At 45.3% G+C, this 23,801-nt stretch overlaps 1 protein-coding gene across 1 annotated transcript in view; it reads right to left on the bottom strand.

Moving 5' to 3' along the window:
- Positions 1-8,543: 8,543 nt before the first annotated feature.
- Positions 8,544-23,801, bottom strand: part of LOC138680784 (harmonin-like) — a 215,691-nt gene continuing 200,433 nt past the window's right edge. Inside the window, exon 18 of the mRNA XM_069768040.1 lies at positions 8,544-9,012. Within this exon, the coding sequence (XP_069624141.1) occupies positions 9,000-9,012 (13 nt within the window). The 3' untranslated portion in view covers positions 8,544-8,999. The remainder of the gene's footprint in view (positions 9,013-23,801) is intronic.

The raw sequence follows: 23,801 nt of genomic DNA, 5'->3' as shown, positions 1-23,801 counted from the left end.
AATGAAGGGTTAATGCCACCTTGCTATTGTAAGGTGACATTAAGCCTAATTAATAATGGAGAGGCGTCAATTATGACACCTATCCATTATTAATCCAATTGTAGTGAAGGGTTAAATAAAACACAAACACATTTTTTAAAATTATTTTAATGAAATAAAAACAATGGTTGTTGGAGTATTTTATTCTACGCCCAATCCAGTCACTGAAGACCCTCGTTCTGTGAGTAAAAAAACATAATAAACCAACAATATACTTACCCTCCGCAGATCTGTAACGTCCAACGATGTAAATCCTTCTGAAGGGGTTAAAACATTTTGCAGCAAGGAGCTGTGCTAATGCAGGCTGCTCCTCGCTGCAAAACCCCAGGAAATGAGGCTAAAAATAGATCAATGAGCTATATTTAGCTTCATTTGCGGTGAGGCGCCCTCTGCTGGCTGTTCATAGATCGTGGGAAATTACCTAGAAAGCCTGGGAGCTTACAATAGCAAGGTGGCATTAACCCTTCATTACCCCATATCCCACCGCTACACGGGAATGGGAAGAGAGTGGCCAAGTGCCAGAATAGGCGCATCTTCCAGATGTGCCTTTTCTGGGGTGGCTGGGGCAGATGTTTGTAGCCAGGGGGGGGGCCAATAACCGTGGACCCTCTCCAGGCTATTAATATCTGCCCTCAGTCACTGGCTTTACTACTCTGGCGGAGAAAATTGCGCGGGAGCCCACGCCAATTTTTTCCGCCATTTAACCCTTTATTTTAAGAGCTAGAACGGCCAAATTTTGCAGATACACACTACTGACATTAGTAGTGTGGAATCTGCAAAAAAAATGGAGAGAAGACATGGTTTACTGTATGTAAACCATGTCTCAAATCATGTCGGGTTTTAGGAAGAAAGAAAAAGCCGGTAATTGAATTACCGGCTTTCAAGCTGTATAGCGCTGGAAAAAATATTAATATATATACACATATGTGTCTACTGACATTATATATATATATATATACCTATTCTATGTGTATATATATATACCTATTCTACTGTAAGCTGTCAGTGTGATTTTACTGTACACCGCACTGAATTACCGGCTTTTCTCTCTAATATATGTGTCTACTGACATATATATATATATAGACAGTATATATATATTTTCTTTTCTTTTTGGGACACATGGATCACTTCTATAGCGGTATGTTGGTTTTGCTAGCCTGCGAGAAAACCACGCAGTACGGATGCCATACGGATTACATACGGAGGATGCCATGCGCAAAAAACGCTGACACACCCTGCCTACGGAGGAGCTACGGACCACTTTTTTCGGGACTTTTCAGCGTATTACGGCCGTAATATACGGACCGTATTGTTTTACGCTGTGTGTGACGCCGGCCTAACTCTGATAGGGACAGTCCTACACTGTCTAATATTAAAACCTTACATTGTGTCAATGTTGACCTCAGTGTGAATAAGGGCAGACAAAAGGACTGGGCCCAACCAGTGAAACACTAGACTGGGGGAAGCCTTATATAGTCTCTAGCTCAGAAACAGGGAGGCCGCACCCCGGCTTGCACAGAATGAAACAATACAGAAAAAATAAAACACAGAAATTGAGCTTAACTAGAGTTGGTACACATGCAGAGGTTAAACGCATGTTCACATTGGCCACAAAACATTTAAACCTACAAAAGAAACAAAGCACTTTTGCTTTTTTACTTAGTTAGATCAGGGTTTTCGCTTACTTTTTTTCTCTTGTAGGTTTTAATGTTTTGTGGCCAATGTGAACATGCGTTTAACCTCTGCATGTGTAAAAACAGTATTACTAAAAACTCTGTTATTTAAATGCACTTTTGCTTTTTTGCTTAGTTACATCAGGGTTTTCGCTTACTTTTTTTCTCTTGTAGGTTTTAATAGTAGTGTTTGGAGCAGAGATCTGTGCTTTTCTAGTAGTGTCTGGGGCAGAGATCTGAGCTTTTCTAGTAGTGTCTGGAGCAGAGATCCGTGATTTTCTAGTAGTGTCTGGGGCAGAGATCTGTGCTTTTCTAGTAGTGTCTGGGGCAGAGATCTGTGCTTTTCTAGTAGTGTCTGGAGCAGAGATCTGAGCTTTTATAGTAGTGTCTGGGGCAGAGATCTGTGCTTTTATAGTAGTGTCTGGGGCAGAGATCTGTGCTTTTCTAGTAGTGTCTGGAGCAGAGATCTGTGCTTTTCTAGTAGTGTCTGGGGCAGAGATCTGTGATTTTCTACTAGTGACTGGGGCAGAGAGCCGTGATTTTCTACCAGAGTCTGGGGAAGAGTTCTGATTTTTTACTAATGTCTGGGGCAGAGATCTGTGCTTTTCTAGTAGTGTCTGGAGCAGAGATCTGAGCTTTTATAGTAGTGTCTGGGGCAGAGATCTGTGCTTTTCTAGTAGTGTCTGGGGCAGAGATCTGTGCTTTTCTAGTAGTGTCAGGGGCAGAGATCTGAGCTTTTCTAGTAGTGTCTGGGGCAGAGATCTGAGCTTTTATAGTAGTGTCTGGAGCAGAGTTCTGAGATTTTCTACAAATGTCAGGGGCAGAGATCTGTGCTTTTCTAGTAGTGTCTGGGGCAGAGATCTGTGCTTTTCTAGTAGTGTCTGGGGCAGAGATCTGTGCTTTTCTAGTAGTGTCTGGGGCAGAGATCTGTGCTTTTATAGTAGTGTCTGGGGCAGAGATCTGTGCTTTTATAGTAGTGTCTGGGGCAGAGATCTGTGCTTTTATAGTAGTGTCTGGGGCAGGGATCCGTGATTTTCTAGTAGTGTCTGGAGCAGAGATCCGTGATTTTCTAGTAGTGTCTGGGGCAGAGATCTGTGATTTTCTAGTAGTGTCTGGGGCAGGGATTTGTGATTTTCTAGTAGTGTCTGGGGCAGAGATCTGTGCTTTTCTAGTAGTGTCTGGGGCAGAGATCTGTGCTTTTCTAGTAGTGTCTGGGGCAGAGATCTGTGCTTTTCTAGTAGTGTCTGGGGCAGAGATCTGTGCTTTTCTAGTAGTGTCTGGGGCAGAGATCTGTGATTTTCTAGTAGTGTCTGGGGCAGAGATCTGTGCTTTTCTAGTAGTGTCTGGGGCAGGGATTTGTGATTTTCTAGTAGTGTCTGGGGCAGAGATCTGTGCTTTTCTAGTAGTGTCTGGGGCAGAGATCTGTGCTTTTCTAGTAGTGTCTGGGGCAGAGATCTGTGATTTTCTAGTAGTGTCTGGGGCAGAGATCTGTGCTTTTCTAGTAGTGTCTGGGGCAGAGATCTGTGCTTTTCTAGTAGTGTCTGGGGCAGAGATCTGTGATTTTTCTAGTATTGTCCTGAGCAGAGATCTGTGCTTTTCTAGTAGTGTCTGGGGCAGAGATCTGTGCTTTTCTAGTAGTGTCTGGGGCAGAGATCTGTGCTTTTCTAGTAGTGTCTGGGGCAGAGATCTGTGATTTTTCTAGTATTGTCCTGAGCAGAGATCTGTGCTTTTCTAGTAGTGTCTGGGGCAGAGATCTGTGCTTTTCTAGTAGAGTCTGGGGCAGAGATCTGTGCTTTTCTAGTAGTGTCTGGAGCAGAGTTCTGAGATTTTCTACAAATGTCAGGGGCAGAGATCTGTGCTTTTCTAGTAGTGTCTGGAGCAGAGTTCTGAGATTTTCTACAAATGTCAGGGGCAGAGATCTGAGCTTTTCTAGTAGTGTTTGGAGCAGAGATCTGTGCTTTTCTAGTAGTGTCTGGGGCAGAGATCTGTGCTTTTCTAGTAGTGTCTGGGGCAGAGATCTGTGATTTTTCTAGTAGTGTCTGGAGCAGAGATCTGTGCTTTTCTAGTAGTGTCTGGAGCAGAGATCTGTGCTTTTCTAGTAGTGTCTGGGGCAGAGATCTGTGCTTTTCTAGTAGTGTCTGGGGCAGAGATCTGTGATTTTCTAGTATTGTCTGGGGCAGAGATCTGTGATTTTCTAGTAGTGTCTGGGGCAGAGATCTGTGATTTTCTAGTAGTGTCTGGGGCAGAGATCTATGCTTTTCTAGTAGTGTCTGGGGCAGGGATCTGTGATTTTCTAGTAGTGTCTGGGGCTGAGATCTGTGCTTTTCTAGTAGTGTCTGGGGCAGGGATCTGTGATTTTCTAGTAGTGTCTGGGGCAGAGATCTGTGATTTTCTAGTAGTGTCTGGGGCAGAGATCTATGCTTTTCTAGTAGTGTCTGGGGCAGGGATCTGTGATTTTCTAGTAGTGTCTGGGGCTGAGATCTGTGCTTTTCTAGTAGTGTCTGGGGCAGAGATCTGTGCTTTTCTAGCAGTGTCTAGGGCAGACATCTGTGCTTTTCTAGTAGTGTCTGGGGCAGAGATCTGTGCTTTTCTAGTAATGTCTGGGGCAGAGATCCGTGATTTTCTAGTAGAGTCTGGGGCAGAGATCTGTGATTTTCTAGTAGTGTCTGGGGCAGAGATCTGTGCTTTTCTAGTAATGTCTGGGGCAGAGATATGTGCTTTTCTAGTAGTGTCTGGGGCAGAGATCTGTGCTTTTCTAGTAATGTCTGGGGCAGAGATCCGTGATTTTCTAGTAGAGTCTGGGGCAGAGATCTGTGATTTTCTAGTAGTGTCTGGGGCAGAGATCTGTGCTTTTCTAGTAATGTCTGGGGCAGAGATATGTGCTTTTCTAGTAATGTCTGGGGCAGAGATATGTGCTTTTCTAGTAGTGTCTAGGGCAGACATCTGTGCTTTTCTAGTAGTGTCTGGGGCAGAGATCTGTGCTTTTCTAGTAATGTCTGGGGCAGAGATCTGTGATTTTCTAGTAGTGTCTGGGGCAGAGATCTGTATTTTTCTAGTAGTGTCTGGGGCAGAGATCTGTGCTTTTCTAGTAGTGTCTAGGGCAGAGATCTGAGCTTTTCTAGTAGTGTCTAGGGCAGAGATCTGAGCTTTTCTAGTAGTATCTGGGGCAGAGATCTGTGCTTTTCTAGTGTCTGGAGCAGAGATCTGTGCTTTTCTAGTATTGTCCTGAGCAGAGATCTGTGCTTTTCTAGTGTCTGGAGCAGAGATCTGTGCTTTTCTAGTATTGTCCTGAGCAGAGATCTGTGCTTTTCTAGTGTCTGGAGCAGAGATCTGTGCTTTTCTAGTATTGTCCTGAGCAGAGATCTGTGCTTTTCTAGTAGTGTCTGGGGCAGAGATCTGTGCTTTTCCAGTATTGTCTGGAGCAGAGATCTGAGCTTTTCTAGTATTGTCCTGAGCAGAGATCTGAGCTTTTCTAGTATTGTCCTGAGCAGAGATCTGAGCTTTTCTAGTATTGTCTGGGGCAGAGATCTGTGCTTTTCTAGCATTGTCTGGGGAAGAGATCTGTGCTTTTCTAGTATTGTCTGGGGCAGAGATCTGTGCTTTTCTAGCATTGTCTGGGGCAGGGATCTGTGCTTTTCTAGTATTGTCCTGAGCAGAGATCTGTGCTTTTCTAGTAGTGTCTGGGGCAGAGATCTGTGCTTTTCTTGTAGTGTCTGGGGCAGAGATCTGTGATTTTCTAGTAGTGTCTGGGGTAGAGATCTGTGCTTTTCTAGTAATGTCTGGGGCAGAGATCTGTGCTTTTCTAGTAATGTCTGGGGCAGAGATATGTGCTTTTCTAGTAGTGTCTAGGGCAGACATCTGTGCTTTTCTAGTAGTGTCTGGGGCAGAGATCTGTGCTTTTCTAGTAATGTCTGGGGCAGAGATCTGTGATTTTCTAGTAGTGTCTGGGGCAGAGATCTGTATTTTTCTAGTAGTGTCTGGGGCAGAGATCTGTGCTTTTCTAGCATTGTCTGGGGAAGAGATCTGTGCTTTTCTAGTATTGTCTGGGGCAGAGATCTGTGCTTTTCTAGCATTGTCTGGGGCAGGGATCTGTGCTTTTCTAGTATTGTCCTGAGCAGAGATCTGTGCTTTTCTAGTAGTATCTGGGGCAGAGATCTGAGCTTTTCTAGTATTGTCCTGAGCAGGGATCTGTGCTTTTCTAGTATTGTCCTGAGCAGGGATCTGTGCTTTTCTAGTATTGTCCTGAGCAGGGATCTGTGCTTTTCTAGTATTGTCCTGAGCAGGGATCTGTGCTTTTCTAGTATTGCCCTGAGCAGAGATCTGTGCTTTTCTAGTAGTATCTGGGGCAGAGATCTGAGCTTTTCTAGTATTGTCCTGAGCAGGGATCTGTGCTTTTCTAGTATTGTCCTGAGCAGGGATCTGTGCTTTTCTAGTATTGTCCTGAGCAGGGATCTGTGCTTTTCTAGTAGTGTCTGGGGCAGAGATCTGTGCTTTTCTAGTAGTGTCTGGGGCAGAGATCTGTGCTTTTCTAGTATTGTCCTGAGCAGAGATCTGTGCTTTTCTAGTAGTGTCTCCTCACACGACCACCTGATCGCTCACAATGGATCACCTCCACACACGACCACTTGATCAATCCACAGACACAGAGGATCACCTGACACAGAGTTTTATTCATTAGTGTTTTTACATTCAGGTTACTGTCTGCCCCAGGCCTGCAAGCAGCTTCTGAATAGAGAGGATTCTCCTATCTATTCTGATCTGTTGCATCACAGGAGAAAATAGGGGTCTCATCCTCCTGCATCATGTTATGCTACATTGCCGTAGATCTGTGTTCTTCAGGTAATGCCTGGGGCGTGGATCTGTGTTCTTCAGGTAATGCCTGGGGCGTGGATCTGTGTTCTTCAGGTAATGCCTGGAGCGTGGATCTGTGTTCTTCAGGTAATGCCTGGGGCGTGGATCTGTGTTCTTCAGGTAATGCCTGGGGCAGAGATCTGTGCTTTTCTAGTAGTGTCTGGGGCAGAGATCTGTGCTTTTCTAGTAGTGTCTGGAGCAGAGATCTGAGCTTTTCTAGTATTGTCCTGAGCAGAGATCTGTGCTTTTCTAGTATTGTCCTGAGCAGAGATCTGTGCTTTTCTAGTAGTGTCTGGGGCAGAGATCTGTGCTTTTCTGGTAATGTCTGGGGCAGAGATCTGTGCTTTTCTAGTGGTGTCTGGGGCAGAGATCTGTGCTTTTCTAGTAGTGTCTGAAGCAGAGATCTGAGCTTTTCTAGTATTGTCCTGAGCAGAGATCTGTGCTTTTCTAGTGGTGTCTGGAGCAGAGATCTGTGCTTTTCTAGTGGTGTCTGGGGCAGAGATCTGTGCTTTTCTAGTAGTGTCTGGGGCAGAGATCTGTGCTTTTCTAGTAGTGTCTGGAGCAGAGATCTGAGCTTTTATAGTAGTGTCTGGAGCAGAGATCTGTGCTTTTCTAGTAGTGTCTGGGGCAGAGATCTGTGCTTTTCTAGTATTGTCCTGAGCAGAGATCTGTGCTTTTCTAGTAGTGTCTGGGGCAGAGATCTGTGCTTTTCTGGTAATGTCTGGGGCAGAGATCTGTGCTTTTCTAGTGGTGTCTGGGGCAGAGATCTGTGCTTTTCTAGTAGTGTCTGGAGCAGAGATCTGAGCTTTTCTAGTATTGTCCTGAGCAGAGATCTGTGCTTTTCTAGTGGTGTCTGGAGCAGAGATCTGTGCTTTTCTAGTGGTGTCTGGGGCAGAGATCTGTGCTTTTCTAGTGGTGTCTGGGGCAGAGATCTGTGCTTTTCTAGTGGTGTCTGGGGCAGAGATCTGTGCTTTTCTAGTATTGTCCTGAGCAGAGATCTGTGCTTTTCTAGTAGTATCTGGGGCAGAGATCTGTGCTTTTCTAGTGTCTGGAGCAGAGATCTGAGCTTTTCTAGTATTGTCCTGAGCAGAGATCTGTGCTTTTCTAGTAGTATCTGGGGCAGAGATCTGTGCTTTTCTAGTGTCTGGAGCAGAGATCTGAGCTTTTCTAGTATTGTCCTGAGCAGAGATCTGTGCTTTTCTTGTAGTATCTGGGGCAGAGATCTGTGCTTTTCTAGTAGTGTCTGGAGCAGAGATCTGTGCTTTTCTAGTATTGTCCTAAGCAGAGATCTGTGCTTTTCTAGTATTGTCCTGAGCAGAGATCTGAGATTTTCTAGTAGTGTCTGGGGCAGAGATCTGAGCTTTTCTAGTAGTGTCTGGAGCAGAGATCTGTGCTTTTCTAGTAGTGTCTGGGGCAGAGATCTGTGCTTTTCTAGTATTGTCCTGAGCAGAGATCTGAGATTTTCTAGTATTGTCCTGAGCAGAGATCTGAGCTTTTCTAGTAGTGTCTGGGGCAGAGATCTGTGCTTTTCTAGTAGTGTCTGGGGCAGAGATCTGTGCTTTTCTAGTATTGTCCTGAGCAGAGATCTGAGATTTTCTAGTATTGTCCTGAGCAGAGATCTGAGCTTTTCTAGTAGTGTCTGGGGCAGAGATCTGTGCTTTTCTAGTATTGTCCTGAGCAGAGATCTGAGCTTTTCTAGTAGTGTCTGGGGCAGAGATCTGTGCTTTTCTAGTAGTATCTGGGGCAGAGATCTGTGCTTTTCTAGTATTGTCCTGAGCAGAGATCTGAGCTTTTCTAGTAGTGTCTGGGGCAGAGATCTGTGCTTTTCTAGTAGTGTCTGGGGCAGAGATCTGGGCTTTTCTAGTAGTGTCTGGGGCAGAGATCTGTGCTTTTCTAGTATTGTCCTGAGCAGAGATCTGTGCTTTTCTAGTAGTGTCTCCTCACACGACCACCTGATCAATCCACAGACACAGAGGATCACCTGACACAGAGTTTTATTCATTAGTGTTTTTACATTCAGGTTACTGTCTGCCCCAGGCCTGCAAGCAGGTTCTGAATAGAGAGGATTCTCCTATCTCTTCTGATCTGTTGCATCACAGGAGAAAATAGGGGTCTCATCCCCCTGCATCATGTTATGCTACATTGCCGTAGATCTATGTTCTTCAGGTAATGCCTGGGGCGTGGATCTGTGTTCTTCAGGTAATACCTGGGGCGTGGATCTATATTCTTCAGGTGATGCCTGGGGCGTGGATCTGTGTTCTTCAGGTAATGCCTGGGGCGTGGATCTGTGTTCTTCAGGTAATGCCTGGGGCGTGGATCTGTGTTCTTCAGGTAATGCCTGGGGCGTGGATCTGTGTTCTTCAGGTAATGCCTGGGGCGTGGATCTGTGTTCTTCAGGTAATGCTTGGGGCTATTATAAGTAATGTCTCTATTTTAAAATAAGGTCCTAAACAGCAGAAAATAGAGAATTTGATGAGATCCAAAAGTCATGACTTGTTCAGGTCACTATACAGAAGCCCCCACACAGACCCCTGTATATGCACAGTGTATGGTGGGACGCCACATACTGACCACACACCAGCCACGTACAGAAACCGCAAAGACGAGGGGGGAGGGAGGCAGGAAATTTCTTTCATTCCTTCCCATCATCCAGTCTCATATTTAGACTTTTTTTTTTGCATGTTTTCTAGTTTTTAATGTCATCATTTAATTCAATGTAGAATGTTTTTTTTTTTAAACAAAGAAAACTCCCAAATGTAATTTTTTGCTTCAATTTCTACATCTTTTGTGCGTTAAAATGCAGGTAATGTAACTGGCAGATGTGCGCGAGATCTATGGAGAGCGGCCGTGTGCCGGGAACAGCTGCAGCCGCAGGGTCAGTGCTGGGGCCTGAGAACAACGGATCCAGGTCCAGTGCGCAGCTGCCGAGCGAAGGGTCACAACGTGTACGAGATTATTGCACCGGACGCCGGCATCGTGTATAGTGAGGAGAGAAGGGTGCAGCCAATCACTGACGCACGGTGATTATAAGGTTTATACCGCGGAAGAGGCGATTATTAGCTGTAGGGGACGACGAAAGGAAGGTTCACTGTGAGGCCGGCGTCACACTAGCGAGGTTTACGGACGTATGAGAGGCGCAGAAAATACGGATTGCACACGGTACAATGATTCTCTACGGCCCCAGCTCCTATCTGCCGTATTTTACGCATTCGTATTATATGGTCTGCTACGACCATAGAAAATCGCAGCATGCTGTCAGCGTATAGCACAAAAAAATCCGCCAACGAAAGTCAATGGGGGCGAGAAAAATACGGATTACACACGGACCAGCAGTGTGACTTGCGAGAAATACGCAGCGGTGTTAGAGAGAAAAGCCGGAAATTCAGTGCGGTGTACAGTAAAATCACACTGACAGCTTACAATAGAATAAATGTCTACACATAGAATAGTTATATATATAGTATATTGCCCAGCCACGTAGTATACAGCAGAGCCACGTAGTATATTGCCCAGCCACGTAGTATATTGCCCAGCCACGTAGTATATTGCCCAGTCACGTAGTATACAGCAGAGCCACGTAGTATACAGCAGAGCCACGTAGTATATTGCCCAGCCACGTAGTATATTGCCCAGTCACGTAGTATATTGCCCAGCCACGTAGTATATTGCCCAGCCACGTAGTATATTGCCCAGCCACGTAGTATATTGCCCAGCCACGTAGTATATTGCCCAGCCACGTAGTATATTGCCCAGCCACGTAGTATATTGCCCAGCCACGTAGTATATTGCCCAGCCACGTAGTATATTGCCCAGCCACGTAGTATATTGGCCAGTCACGTAGTATATTGCCCAGCCACGTAGTGTATTGCCCAGTCACGTAGTATATTGCCCAGTCACGTAGTATATTGCCCAGCCACGTAGTATATTGCCCAGCCACGTAGTATATTGCCCAGCCACGTAGTATATTGCCCAGCCACGTAGTATATTGCCCAGCCACGTAGTATACAGCAGAGCCACGTAGTATATTGCCCAGCCACAAAGTATATTGCCCAGCCACGTAGTATATTGCCCAGCCACGTAGTATATTGCCCAGCCACGTAGTATATTGCCCAGCCACGTAGTATATTGCCCAGCCACGTAGTATATTGCCCAGCCACGTAGTATATTGCCCAGCCACGTAGTATATTGGCCAACCACTTAGTATATTGCCCAGTCACGTAGTATATTGCCCAGTCACGTAGTATATTGCCCAGCCACGTAGTATATTGCCCAGTCACGTAGTATATTGCCCAGTCACGTAGTATATTGCCCAGCCACGTAGTATATTGCCCAGCCACGTAGTATATTGCCCAGCCACGTAGTATATTGCCCAGTCACGTAGTATATTGCCCAGCCACGTAGTATATTGCCCAGTCACGTAGTATATTGCCCAGTCACGTATGCACCATATCACCGGTTAAAAAAAAAAAAAAAATTAAAATAAAAAATAGTTACATACTCACCTCCTGGAGCCTCCGGATCGAAGCGGCCGATTCCCGATGCTCGTCGCGCGCTCCGGTCTAAAGATTGCATTGCGATCTCGCAAGATGATGACGTAGCGGTCTCGCGAGATCGCAATGCATGCAGCGGTCACCGGAGCGTCGCGCGGAGCGGGAAAGGCCGGTTCCTGATCCACGGGGCCACCGGAGGGTGAGTATATAACTATTTTTTATTTTTTTTAATTATTTTTAACATTAGATATTTTTACTATTCATGCTGCATAGGCCACATCAATAGTAAAAAGTTGGTCACACAGGGTTAATAGCGGCGGTAACGGAGTGAGTTACCCGCGGTCAATGCTGCCATTAACCCTGTGTGAGCGCTCACCGGAGGGCAGTATGCGGGCGCCGGGCACTGACTGCGGGGAGGAAGGAGCGGCCATTTTCTGTGGTCGTCGCTGATTGGTCGTGGCTGTTTTGAGAAGAGTAGTATATGGATGAAGGGTAACACTGTGAATCTATATACATGATGGTAGTTAGTGATAGTTATGTCTATATTTATTGAGCACTAAGCACTTTAGCCCTGTCGGCACATGCACTTTAGCCCTGTCTGCACATGCACTTTGTTCTATTTTATCTTAATAAAATATATATCACTTATTTAGAAATCACTATATTTCTTTACTAACAAGTGGTTGTTCTTATCTATGCATCTATATGCACTTTTAGTGTTCCCTTCATGGGTGATAAAATTATGAATTGATTCGGGCACAGTGTAATATGCAATTATATCTGGAACACACATTTACGGTGTTCTTACAGTTCATTTATTACACACTCACAACGGGTTTATTATTATTGTTTTTATTCAGTAAAGTACACTAGTTGATAATCTAGCTGTTTACCCACTCTTCTATTCATATACGCACAATGGGTTAATCATTGTTGTTTTCGCTGAGTACAGATATAGATCGGCATTCTCTTCTCACTATGGTATGTCCTCCGGGCAGTGCGCATGCGCTAGATGTCCTAGCTCCGTGCATTTCCGGGAGCGCTCACACTTGGATACGCTGGCGTCTCAGCTTGCGTTCCGGTGAGCGCTGACCTGGAAGTGCTTTTTTACATCCGGAGGGTGACATAAGCCGCATGCGCCATTTAGCAAGGTGGACATCAATCCATTTCTTCGTTCACGCCCCCTATTACATGTCGAATTTTTATTGGCGGTTTGCCGTATTTAATGACCGCTGGGTCCTCACTTTAACCACGCCCCCGGAAGAAGCTCTGGGCGAAACGCGCGTCCGGGCACACGTGAGAGAAGGGACCTACTTCATTACGGTACTACCCTATCCATATATATTTATTGTCTATCTAAGATGCACATTTTAGGAGCTAGAAGGAGGATTGTGTTGGTTACTTAGGATCTCACGTATGGACGGGGTTATTATTTAGGCATTCGGGAGAATTACCACGTCCCCCTGTATTTCTGTAGTGAGGATCATACTATGGTTTATCTGCATGCACTATAGCTCACTTTACTAGCTTTTTTCATGGCAATATATATGGACATACTACTATAATTGGCTAATATAGCCGCTAATTTTAAGGGATAGTATGTAGGTTCATCTCTCTCTGGACACTTTGCTATATGATATCATCAGGTCTTGTTTTAGTTTTTTTATGTTTAATTATTTAATAAAGATATTCTTCTTTTATTCATATGGTTCTCTTTGTGCGGCTAATGGGATCTAAATCCGCTTTTTGTTGATATACTTGTATTTTCTCGCAGAGGCTTTCCATCAGATCAGACATGAACTGGGTTCCCTGATCGGTCAACATTTCCCTGGGGAAACCCACAGGAGAGAACACAGTAAAGCATCCGCCACTTTGTCTGCTGGGATGGAGGATAGTGCCACAGCTTCCGGGTATCGTGTAGCATAGTCCACTGTGATAGAAATATTTATATCATGTAGAGCTCACTTGCATGTATACTCCTCTATAATCATATATACTCATATAACCGCAAATATATCTATATATATCTACTATATAAAGCTGAATGTGTGTATGTCCGGGATTGGCATCTGCACCGTCGCAGCTACAGCTACAAAATTTTGCACAGTCACACGTCTGGATCCCGAGAGCGTCATAGGCTATGTTGTGAGGCGAAATTTTAACTCCGCGCGTTCCAATTCACCAAACTATTTTTCCCCTATCTACATAATGGGGAAAAGTGAAAGGAAAAGTGTTGGAGGCAAATTGACAGCTGCCAGATGTGAACAAGGGGGACTTAAAGAATGAGAGCGATGGCGCCAAAGAGTATATACCGTACAGTTGCTAAGGTGGGGCCCCGACATGGGATACTCACCACACACGGGGATATGAACACACACACAAAATGCGCCACACACTACCACGTGCTTGAACACATATTACCCTCAGCACACATTTCATCACACATACACCAACCTCGCCACATAAAATTCGAAACACAAAAGTCGCCGCTCAAAACTCAGCACGCGCAAAACTCGCCACATGCAAAAACTAGGCTCACGCAAAACTCGCCACAATTGCAAAACTCACCTCATGGAAAACTCGCCACACGCAAAACTTGCACACACGGAAAAATTGCCACATGCGCAAAATTTGCAACACATGCAAAAGTTGCCTCACACAAAACTTGCACACAATCAAAAGGCACCAGACATAAAACTCGCCATGCACAAAACTCGCCATGCGCAAAACTTGCTGCACACAACTTTCTACACTAACCTGTCACATGCAACTCGACACACAAAAAGTTGCTACACGCATGTTGCCACACAAAACTCATCTCACAAAAGTCGCTACATGCATGTCGCCACACACAACTCAACACACACAACTTGACAAACGAAACTCGCCCTAAAACACACACAAGTCTGGTAGTAGCCTTCAAAAATAAAAATCTGATTAATAACAGACAAACTACAAGAGCAACAAATGTACCATATAGGAAATACAGCAGCTGTCAGTCACATGACCTGTCTATTATGTGTATGTGTGAGCTAATATATACTGCCAGGGGGAGGGCTTCCTGTTGGCTGGGGATTTATCAGGCTGCCAATTTATCTTACAAATACTGAGGTAAAAATACTGAGCAAATAATGTGTTAACGAGGTCTAATACAGGAGATCACACAGGTATATACTATATACAGGGGAGATGACACACAGATATATACTATATACAGGAGAGATGACACACAGGTATATACTATATAGAGGAGGAGATGACATACAGGTACATACTATATACAGGAGGAGATGACATACAGGTATATACTATATACAGGAGGAGATGACACACAGGTATATACTATATACAGGAGCAGATGACCTACAGGTATATACTATATACAGGAGGAGATGACATACAGGTATATGCTATATATAGAAGATGACATGCAGGTATATACTATATATAGGGGAGATGACACAGCAGGTATATACTATATACAGGGGAGATGACATTCAGGTATATACTATATATAGGGGAGATGACACACAGCAGGTATATACTATATACAGGAGATGACATACAGATGTATACTATATATAAGGGAGATGACAAACATGTATATACTGAAGTGATGAGGTGAAAATGAGAGGTGTGAGGTGAAAATTAAAGGTGTGAGTGCAAAATGAGAGGAGTGAGGAAAAATAGTGGAGTGATCAGAAAATTACAGATGTGAGGTTGAAATGACAAGTGTTAGGGGGGAATGAGAGGAGTGAGGGAGAAAATGAAAGATGTGATTGGGAAAATGAGAGGCATAATGGGAAAATAAGAGAAGTGAGGTGCTATAACTAACCACAGATATTTACTATGCCCAGGCAACGCCGGGCTCTTCAGCTAGTACTATATAAAGGAGGAGAGGACATACAGGTACATACTATATATAGGAGGAGATGACATACAGGTATATACTATATACAGGAGGAGATGACACACAGGTATATACTATATACAGGAGCAGATTACCTACAGGTATATACTATATACAGGAGGAGATGACATACAGGTATATGCTATATATAGAAGATGACATACAGGTATATACTATATACAGGAGGAGATGACACACAGATATATACTATATACAGGGGAGATGACACACCGGTATATACTATATACAGGAGGAGATGACATACAGGTATATACTATATATAGAAGGAGATGACATACAGGTATATACTATATATAGGAGGAGATGACATACAGGTATATACTATATATAGGAGGAGATGACATACAGGTATATACTATATATAGGAGGAGATGACATACAGGTATATGCTATATATAGGAGGAGATGACATACAGGTATATACTATATACAGGGGAGATGACACACAGCAGGTATATACTATATACAGGGGAGATGACATACAGGTATATACTATATACAGGAGATGACATACAGGTGTATACTATATATAAGGGAGATGACAAACATGTATATACTGAGGTGAAAATGAGAGGTGTGAGGTGAAAATGAAAAGGTGTGAGTGCAAAATGAGAGGAGTGAGGGAAAATAGTGGAGTGATCGGAAAATGACAGATGTGAGGTCGAAAAGACAAGTGTTAGGCGGGAATGAGAGGAGTGAGGGAGAAAATGAGAGGTGTGAGGGAGAAAATGATAGATGTGAGGGGGAAAATTAAAGATGTGATTGGGAAAATGAGAGGCGTGATGGGAAAATAAGAGAAGTGACGTGCTATAACTAACCACAGATATTTACTATGCCCAGGCAACGCCGGGCTCTTCAGCTAGTACTGCATAAAAGTGGTTATTCTGGACAGAAGTTCAAAGAATTCTGGGGCCATGTCTCATCTACTCAGGCATGCTGCCCATGGACATTTTGTCCATGCACGCTTGCGTTAATGTGGCACAAGCAGATGGCAGAATCAAAGCGTCAGAAGATGAGCATGGTCTGCAGATTTCTGAAACGTGTCTGGTGACCACAAAATCAGCCTGTCTGCAGCAGACATCAGGCATAAGGGGGCGTCGTAAAGAAAATGTACCAGAGGGACACACACAACGTAACATCCACTGAAGACTGCGTCATAGCTAAAATGGTCCTGAGGAACCCACGCCAAGAGATATCCACAAAACCCACTGAAGACGGCACCATAGCCAAAATGTACCAGAGGGACTCACGCCACGTAACAACCACTGAACCCACTGAAGATGGCACCATAGATGTACCAGAGGGACTCACGCCACGTAACAACCACTGAACCCACTGAAGATGGCACCATAGATGTACCAGAGGGACTCACGCCACGTAACATCCACTGAAGACGGCATCATAGCCAAAATGTACCAGAGGAACCCACACCAAGTGACATCCACTGAACCCAGTGAAGATGGCACCATAGTGAAAATGTACCCGAGGGACCAACGTCACGTAACATCCACAGAACCCACTGAAGATGGCACCATAGTGATAATGTACCAGAGGGACTCACGCCACGTAACATCCACTGAAGACGGCACCATAGTGAAAATGTACCCGAGGGACCCACGTCACGTAACATCAACAGAACCCACTGAAGATGGCATTGGTCCCTCTGGTACATTTTGACTATGACTCAGTCTTCAGTGGGTTCTGTGATTGTTACATGGCGTGGGTCCTTCGGGTACACTTTGACTGACTCCATGTAACATCCACAGAACCCACTGAAGGAGTCAGTGAAAATATACTAGATGGTCCCACGCCACATAACATCCACTGAACCCACTGAAGATGGCACCATAGTGAAAATATACTAGAGGGACCCACGCCACATAACATCCACTGAACTCACTGAAGACGGCATCATAGTGAAAATATACCAGAGGGACCCACGCTGTCACGAACCTGGTCAGGAACTTTCAGCTCTCTGGCGCCCCCTTACCCTGCTGGCCAATAAGGCTATCGACAGAGGATAAGACAATTGGTGCAGCTGCTCTACTTTATGTTGAATATTGCGGCATGTGATATATATACCTCTTTCCAGTCACCAACAAGTCCCCAACACCACATATATAAGACAACTATGCTGCCACCACCGACCTCTTATAGGTGGGTCGGACACCTGTTGGTAGCGTGAATTTGCTCATGGCGGATCGCTCATAAAACAAGAAGAATGAAGCTAGAAAATTTATAAGTTTACTCCGGATTAATCGGCAGTGTTTACAAAAGATACAAACGATATTACAAAAGACACAAAATACAAATATGTTATGAAATAAAACAGGATAAAAATACGAAACTCACTAAATCTCAGTCACAGGTATGACGTGTCGATAAAGGGGAGGAGAGATCCCAGAGATATGATCCAGTACCACAGCATGGTGTTCAGCTGTCCCTCCTGGCTCTGAATGAAAGCCAAAGATGGACGTTCTTGTTTTATGCTTCGGCCATAAAGCTAAGACTTCCCACTTTTGCTGACCTCACATATGGACTGCTTTCTGGGAGGTACACAGAGCTTTGAAAGTTATTGGTAACTCCTTTTCTTCATATCTTTGGCCTGGAAGCTCACAGGCCGACGATATTGGCGTTATTTTTTCTCTTGCGATTTTACACACGGTATGTCTGTGATTTGCGGGTGGGCAAAAATTCATTTATCAGGTTTCTGATAGCCCTAAATGCCGCAAAACGCTGCAATGTGCAACCCCAAGTGCCCAGATCCTGGAAATCTTATTTTCAGGTTTCTGGGATTAACGTGCATTATTGAATTTAACTTTGAGCGTTTTGCTTAGAAGACAAAAGAGTTTTTAGGAGGGAAAATGCATTCTGCTCTGCTGGTGCTGGCAGGCAATAAAACTCCACTTTCCAAGCTGACCATTTGCTTGATGGGAGGGGGGTGGAAATTCACAGAAATAAAGAGGGGTTGCATGTAGGATTTGGTCCTACAGAAACAAATGGTGGGAGGAGCAGAGGGCCAGCTCTGGTTGTGTCCCCAGAACAATGGAAAATAATTCAGATTTTCCTGACACATGCCATGTAACATCCATAGAACCCATTGAAGACGGCGTCATAGTAAAAATGTACCAGCGCGACCCACGACATGTAGCATCCACAGAATCAAGTTTAGATGGCGTCATCAGGGAGTGTCATATAAAAGTCCTTTATTCCTCCCCAGAATGGCCCGTACGCCTCATATACTAGTGTACGGGGCAGATGAAGGCCAGAAAGACCAGAAGGGTGGAAACGTCATCACTATATGAAGGAATAAAGCCTTCTGTGACACTTCCTGATGACGCCGTCTTTACTTCTCACTTCCAGCAGAGCGGGGGCAGGCGACGAGGTCAGCAGGTTACTCAGACATCACTGTACGCGGGGTCTCTAGCACACAGGCGGGATCCTGACTCCTGACGCATTGACCATGCATCAACTAATCTCGACCAAATTTTTTTTTTTCCCCTAAAGATTTTTTTGCTATTAGCTCTATAATGGCCGATAAACCCTGATTATTTGAATGACAGATTGGCAGAGTGAAAATAAAGATGAAAATGTGATCAGCCGTCCAGAGAACTGCTCACTGCGTCACACTGTCATGGCTGCGTTTTCAGGAAGCCCGGTCTGTACGTAGAGTAATTGTTCCCAAACTACTCAACGGCGTCGGGGTCACTGGGTGAAAAAAAAAACCAAAAACACCAAGCGTTCATTAGTGACAAGCAATGGTGGGAAATAGAGACCACTCCACCTGCGTGGCATACAACTGTCTGGTTTACTGGGACAAACGCAGCCACAATCTCAGGATAAGTCAGAAAACATGGAGGACAGGAGAGACAAAGGCAGCTCCACGGGCAGCGGTGACACTGTCCAACACCTAGAAGTGCCTCAGCTTTTCACAATCCTCGTGCCACAGCTGCACTCGCAATGCGCCAGGTTCGCTGTAAGAACGTGAACCCTCGATCAGCAGTTAATGGTCTGACGCACGCTCACCAATATCAGCATCGCTCATGGTAAATCAGAGGCAGATGGCTCTGGACTATTCCTGTGTATGAGCCCATGAACACCATGATGAGGACATGGTCCTTCTGGAGTGGTCCGTGAACCCAGTTGACTCGTGGAGTCCCAGCACTCAATCATCCCAGAAAAGGCAACTATGTTCCGATGGCGGGTACGTGGCCAGCCAGAAGCAGACGGTGGGTACATGGCCAGCCAGATGTCAACCGCGGGTATGTGGCCAGCCAGAGGCCGATGGTGGGTACGTGGCCAGCCAGAGGCTGACGGCGGGTAGATGGCCAGTGTGACGGGTCATATGTGAGGGTCGCTATGTGTCCCCCAGGATGCGCCAAGAAGCAATTGAGGCCGTGGGAATGCATTGCAGTCACAGGCGTAGCTGTGATTGCAATGCAGAATAAAAGTGAGTGTTGGTCTTGGACAAGCTATTTGTCCAAGGCAGATTAAAAACCTGTCATAGGCTTTCATTTTTTAAAAGGAAGTTGAAGAAGAAATGTGGCACTCACCCTTTTGCATAGATATCGTAGTCTTTATTGCACTATAAAAAGGTTAAACTAATTCAGTCCATGGGAACGGCAGGTTTTCCGAGGGGTGCGGGGAGAAGAAAGTGGACGATGGCCGTTTCGTGCACTAAGCGCTTCAACGGGTCCAGGTGCTTCATTAACACATGCAATTTCCTTTTAAACGCTTTGGACGTGCAGACACAAACATATATTAGCGGTGAACAAAACATTCAATTAGTGTGCAAATGTAAAAACGTGATGACATCATAATTGCGGACTATGATTTTTTACAAAAATACTGAGAAATCTAACCTATCATTGAAGCCAGTCGGAGCCTGAGCCCCAGCTTCTATTATCCATCTGGCGTCATGTTGCATAAGGCTGGGTTCACGCTGCGTTAGTGTGACCTGTTTAACGGACTACGTTACACCGCGGCATAACGCGGTGTAACGTAGTCCGTTAACGCCGCCATTACTTTCAATCGTGGACGCATCGCTAGCGCACGCCCACAATGGGCGTGCGCTAGTGATGTGCTGTCATTGAGTGACGGACCCGAGACGCGGGCTGCAGCGTTTCCGGGTCCGTCACTGCTAGCGCAGATGGAGCTAGCGCTGTGCAAACGTCGGCACTTGCGTTAGTGCAGTCCGTGTAACGGATGTGTTGAACGGACTGCACTAACGCAGTGAGAACTTAGCCTTAGCGCTTTACTGTGGTTTCCACCCTGTGAGGAACTTCATCTAAAACAATTCTTCAGCAAGGATAAAAGACAACATGTACCTTCCCAATCCACGACTGACAATCACATCGCTATTGGTTCACTAGGTTTATGGTACATCCACCTACTAAGGCCGTAGATTCGGACGATGCCTCTCTTTTGAGGAGTATTAATGATCCCTCCATGTTACAGACTGGCAGCCTGATAAAACTCCTACTCCTGTAAATGCCTGCTTTACAGGGGGTGAACCTTCGAATTTCATGCCGCCAATTTCACCAGGAAACGTTATTGATCTCTTCCAACATCTACTTATTAAAGATGTTGAGGCAATATTTCTCCGTACACCGAATAAAAATCTGGTGAGTGGTGAATTTAAAGCTTTGGGAGAATTGAAAAAATGGGATGATAACATAATTAGGAGGGCAGGTAAAGGGGGTAACCTGGTCGTTCCAGATCGAGAATACTATGTGAACGAAGCCCTAGCTCAGTTAAATGATCGTAATACATACTGCCCTACTCACAAATAGAAGGACAAATTAAGATCTCGATTGAGAAAATCTGTAGAAAAAGGTGTTTTATCAAAGAAGAGAGCAGAAAATCCCACAATTTCCACATTGGTACAGTATACCAAAAATTCAGAAATGCATTGATAAAGCACCGGGACGGCCGATAATATCGGGCATTAACGCAATAACAGAACCACTATCTCCATGCATTGACTGGTTAGTAAAAGCTCTCACCATCTATCTGGGGATCGTGTCCTTGCATTGACTGGCAGACCAGTTTGTCATTAACATCTACTGACGTGGTAAATCTGTACACCCGCATTCCTCAAAACAAGGGTATTGAAGCCACCCATAAAATGTTGAGAAGTTCTGACGCAGATCCAGATTTGCTTTCATAGTGGAGGGTCTGAATTTCATTTTGTCACATAATGCCTTCAGATTTTTGGATAAATGGTATGCACAAAAAGTCGGGACCGCTATGGGTACGCCCACTGCATGCGTGCTCGCAAATTTATTTTTAGCAGTCTTTGAAGAGACTTATATGATTAACCCATTTTTGAGACCTATACGATTATACCGGAGATTTGTGGACAATATTTTCATCATATGGGATGGTACAAAGGATGAATTTGAATATTTTGTCAGTTATTTAAATCTAATTAATGTGGAAAACATGTTGTTTACTGCTAGTTATGGGTCTCAGAGCCTTGAATATTTCAATGTAAAAATCAACATCATCGACGGTAATATTAGTACACAAATATATAGAAAATCTACAGCGACGAATAATATGTTGCACTATGATTTTTTACAAAATCGTATGTGCGCTTTCATAGTCCGCAATTATGATGTCATCACGTTTTTACATTTGCACACTGATTGGATGTTTTGTTCACCACTAATATATGTTTGTGTCTGCACGTCCTAAGCCTTTAAAAGGAAATGACATGTGTTAATGAAGCCCCTGGACCCGTTGAAGCGCTTAGTGCGCAAAATGGCCATCGTCCACTTTCTTCTCCCCGCACCCCTCGGAAAACCTGCCGTTCCCATGGACTGAATTCGTTTTATGGTGCAATAAAGACTACGATATCTATGCAAAAGGGTGAGTGCAGCATTTCTTCTTCAACTTCCATTTCATTCATTCATTGTTTTATGCTGGGCACCTACTACCCGTTATTTTGCAAATCTGCACGCTGGTCTAACTTACGGATCCACCATATAAATAGCGCATATGACCCCAGTGCCGTTCTTTCATCTCTCTATGTTGGCTTTCATTTTTTAAACTGACTACAGGAAGGGAGCAGGGCAGTCCGTCTCCTTCCCGGCCCGGGTTTTCCAGGTGGCCCATGGCAACAAAAGCCCCACAGTAAAGGGTTTGGGTGTGTCAGTGTGGAGTTTGCAAGGTGCAGAGCAGACGGCTCTGCAAAAGCTCAGCCTGTGTGAGACAACATAGCACCAAGCAGAGCGAACTCCTGGCACCCCGCAGCATTATACAGTGGTGCAGTCGCCCTCGGCAACCGGCCGCATTTACAGACCGTCTTGTTTCCCGGCTGCGATCCGGAGGATACCGTTTGTTTTGTTTTCAAGTTTTGGACATTAAACCTGTGTTTACTTTGATCTCTCTTGGGTCACTGCCTCATCACTGCACAGTGAGGACACCACTGCACTACACTTGGTGGAGAATGCAGGCAGTGTGAATTGAGGCATACCCCAACGCCAGCTGCATGTCTGTTATTAAGCCTGCCACACTGCAACCCAGGCCTGCAGACAAAATGGAGGAAATCCTGAGGAAGCTGGTCCTTACGCAGCAACAACCGCAACAGACCAATAATCTGTTACTGCAGCAAATTGCAGCCCTGCGTGAGGCACCTCTAGCGCCGACCCCGGAACATTGCAAGGCTCGAGACAAGGTCCGCACCGCTTTGAGGAAACCGAGTCCGTAAGATGGCGAGGAAGCTTTCCTCACCATCTGAGTGCATGGCAGAGTGTGAGAACCTGCCAAGTTCCCAGTGGGCCAAAGTGGTGGCTCAGTTCCTGAGGGGTGATGCGCTAAAGGCCTACTTTGACCTCAGTCGGGAGGACGCCCAGCACTATGCCAAACTAAAAGGTGAGATCCTTGCCCGACTGGGGGTTAATACCTACGCGAGAGCCCAACGGGTGTTTTCATGTAATTTTATGGAGGCCCAGCCCACCCAGTCTCAAGTGTATGACTTACTGCAGCTTGTGAAAAGGTGGCTCCAACCTGAGACTTTGACTCCGGCCCAGATGGTGGTGAGGGTGATGGTCGACAGGCTGGTGAGGGATTTGCCAGCAGCCATACAGTGTTGGGTGGGGCAAGGGGACCCGGGCACTCTGGACCAGGTGGTGGGACTTATTGAGCGGTACACGGCCACTCAGGACTTTATACGGGACATGGCTCTACATCTGTCTTGTCAGGCCCCACCAATCCAGGAGCCTGGGAAAAGTCTATGGCCCTCAACTGGGGCCAATCAGGATTGAGCCCATACAGAGGGGGTATCAAGAAGGGAGAGTGACAGCAGATCGGTGTTCCCCAAGTGGGCTCCAAGGTCCAGTCACACCGCAGCTATCAAGTGTGTTGGCGGTGCCAGGGTCCTGGACATGTGGCTGCCAACTGCCCCCTAACAGCTGAACCCATGGACTGCGGTATACTCGACATGTGTCTATGTATGCCAAGCCAGTCTGCACCGCCACTAAAGGCACTGCCAGTATCAAACCCCAACTGTGCAAGGTACTTGTTAACGGGTTCCAAACAGATGCTCTCTTGGATTTGGGGACCTTAGAGACTCTGGTCCATGGGTCCCTTGTCGCCGGGACAACCCTAATGGATGGATAGTGGGGGTGATACGCATACATGGGGAACTCCGAGAGTACCCAACCGGGGAGGTTACGTTTTCCACCCTGTGTGGAGAAATAAGATATGTGGTGGGAGTGGTAAAAACTCTTTTGTATGGGACTGTGTTGGGAAGAGACTTACCCCTGTTCTGGTCCCTGTGGGAGACCAGGGTTAACCCTCCCAAGGTAA

The sequence above is a fragment of the Ranitomeya imitator genome, chromosome 5, assembly GCF_032444005.1.
Source record: "Ranitomeya imitator isolate aRanImi1 chromosome 5, aRanImi1.pri, whole genome shotgun sequence".
Taxonomy (NCBI): Eukaryota; Metazoa; Chordata; class Amphibia; order Anura; family Dendrobatidae; genus Ranitomeya; species Ranitomeya imitator.
This window is presented reverse-complemented; position numbering and strand designations above follow the sequence as displayed.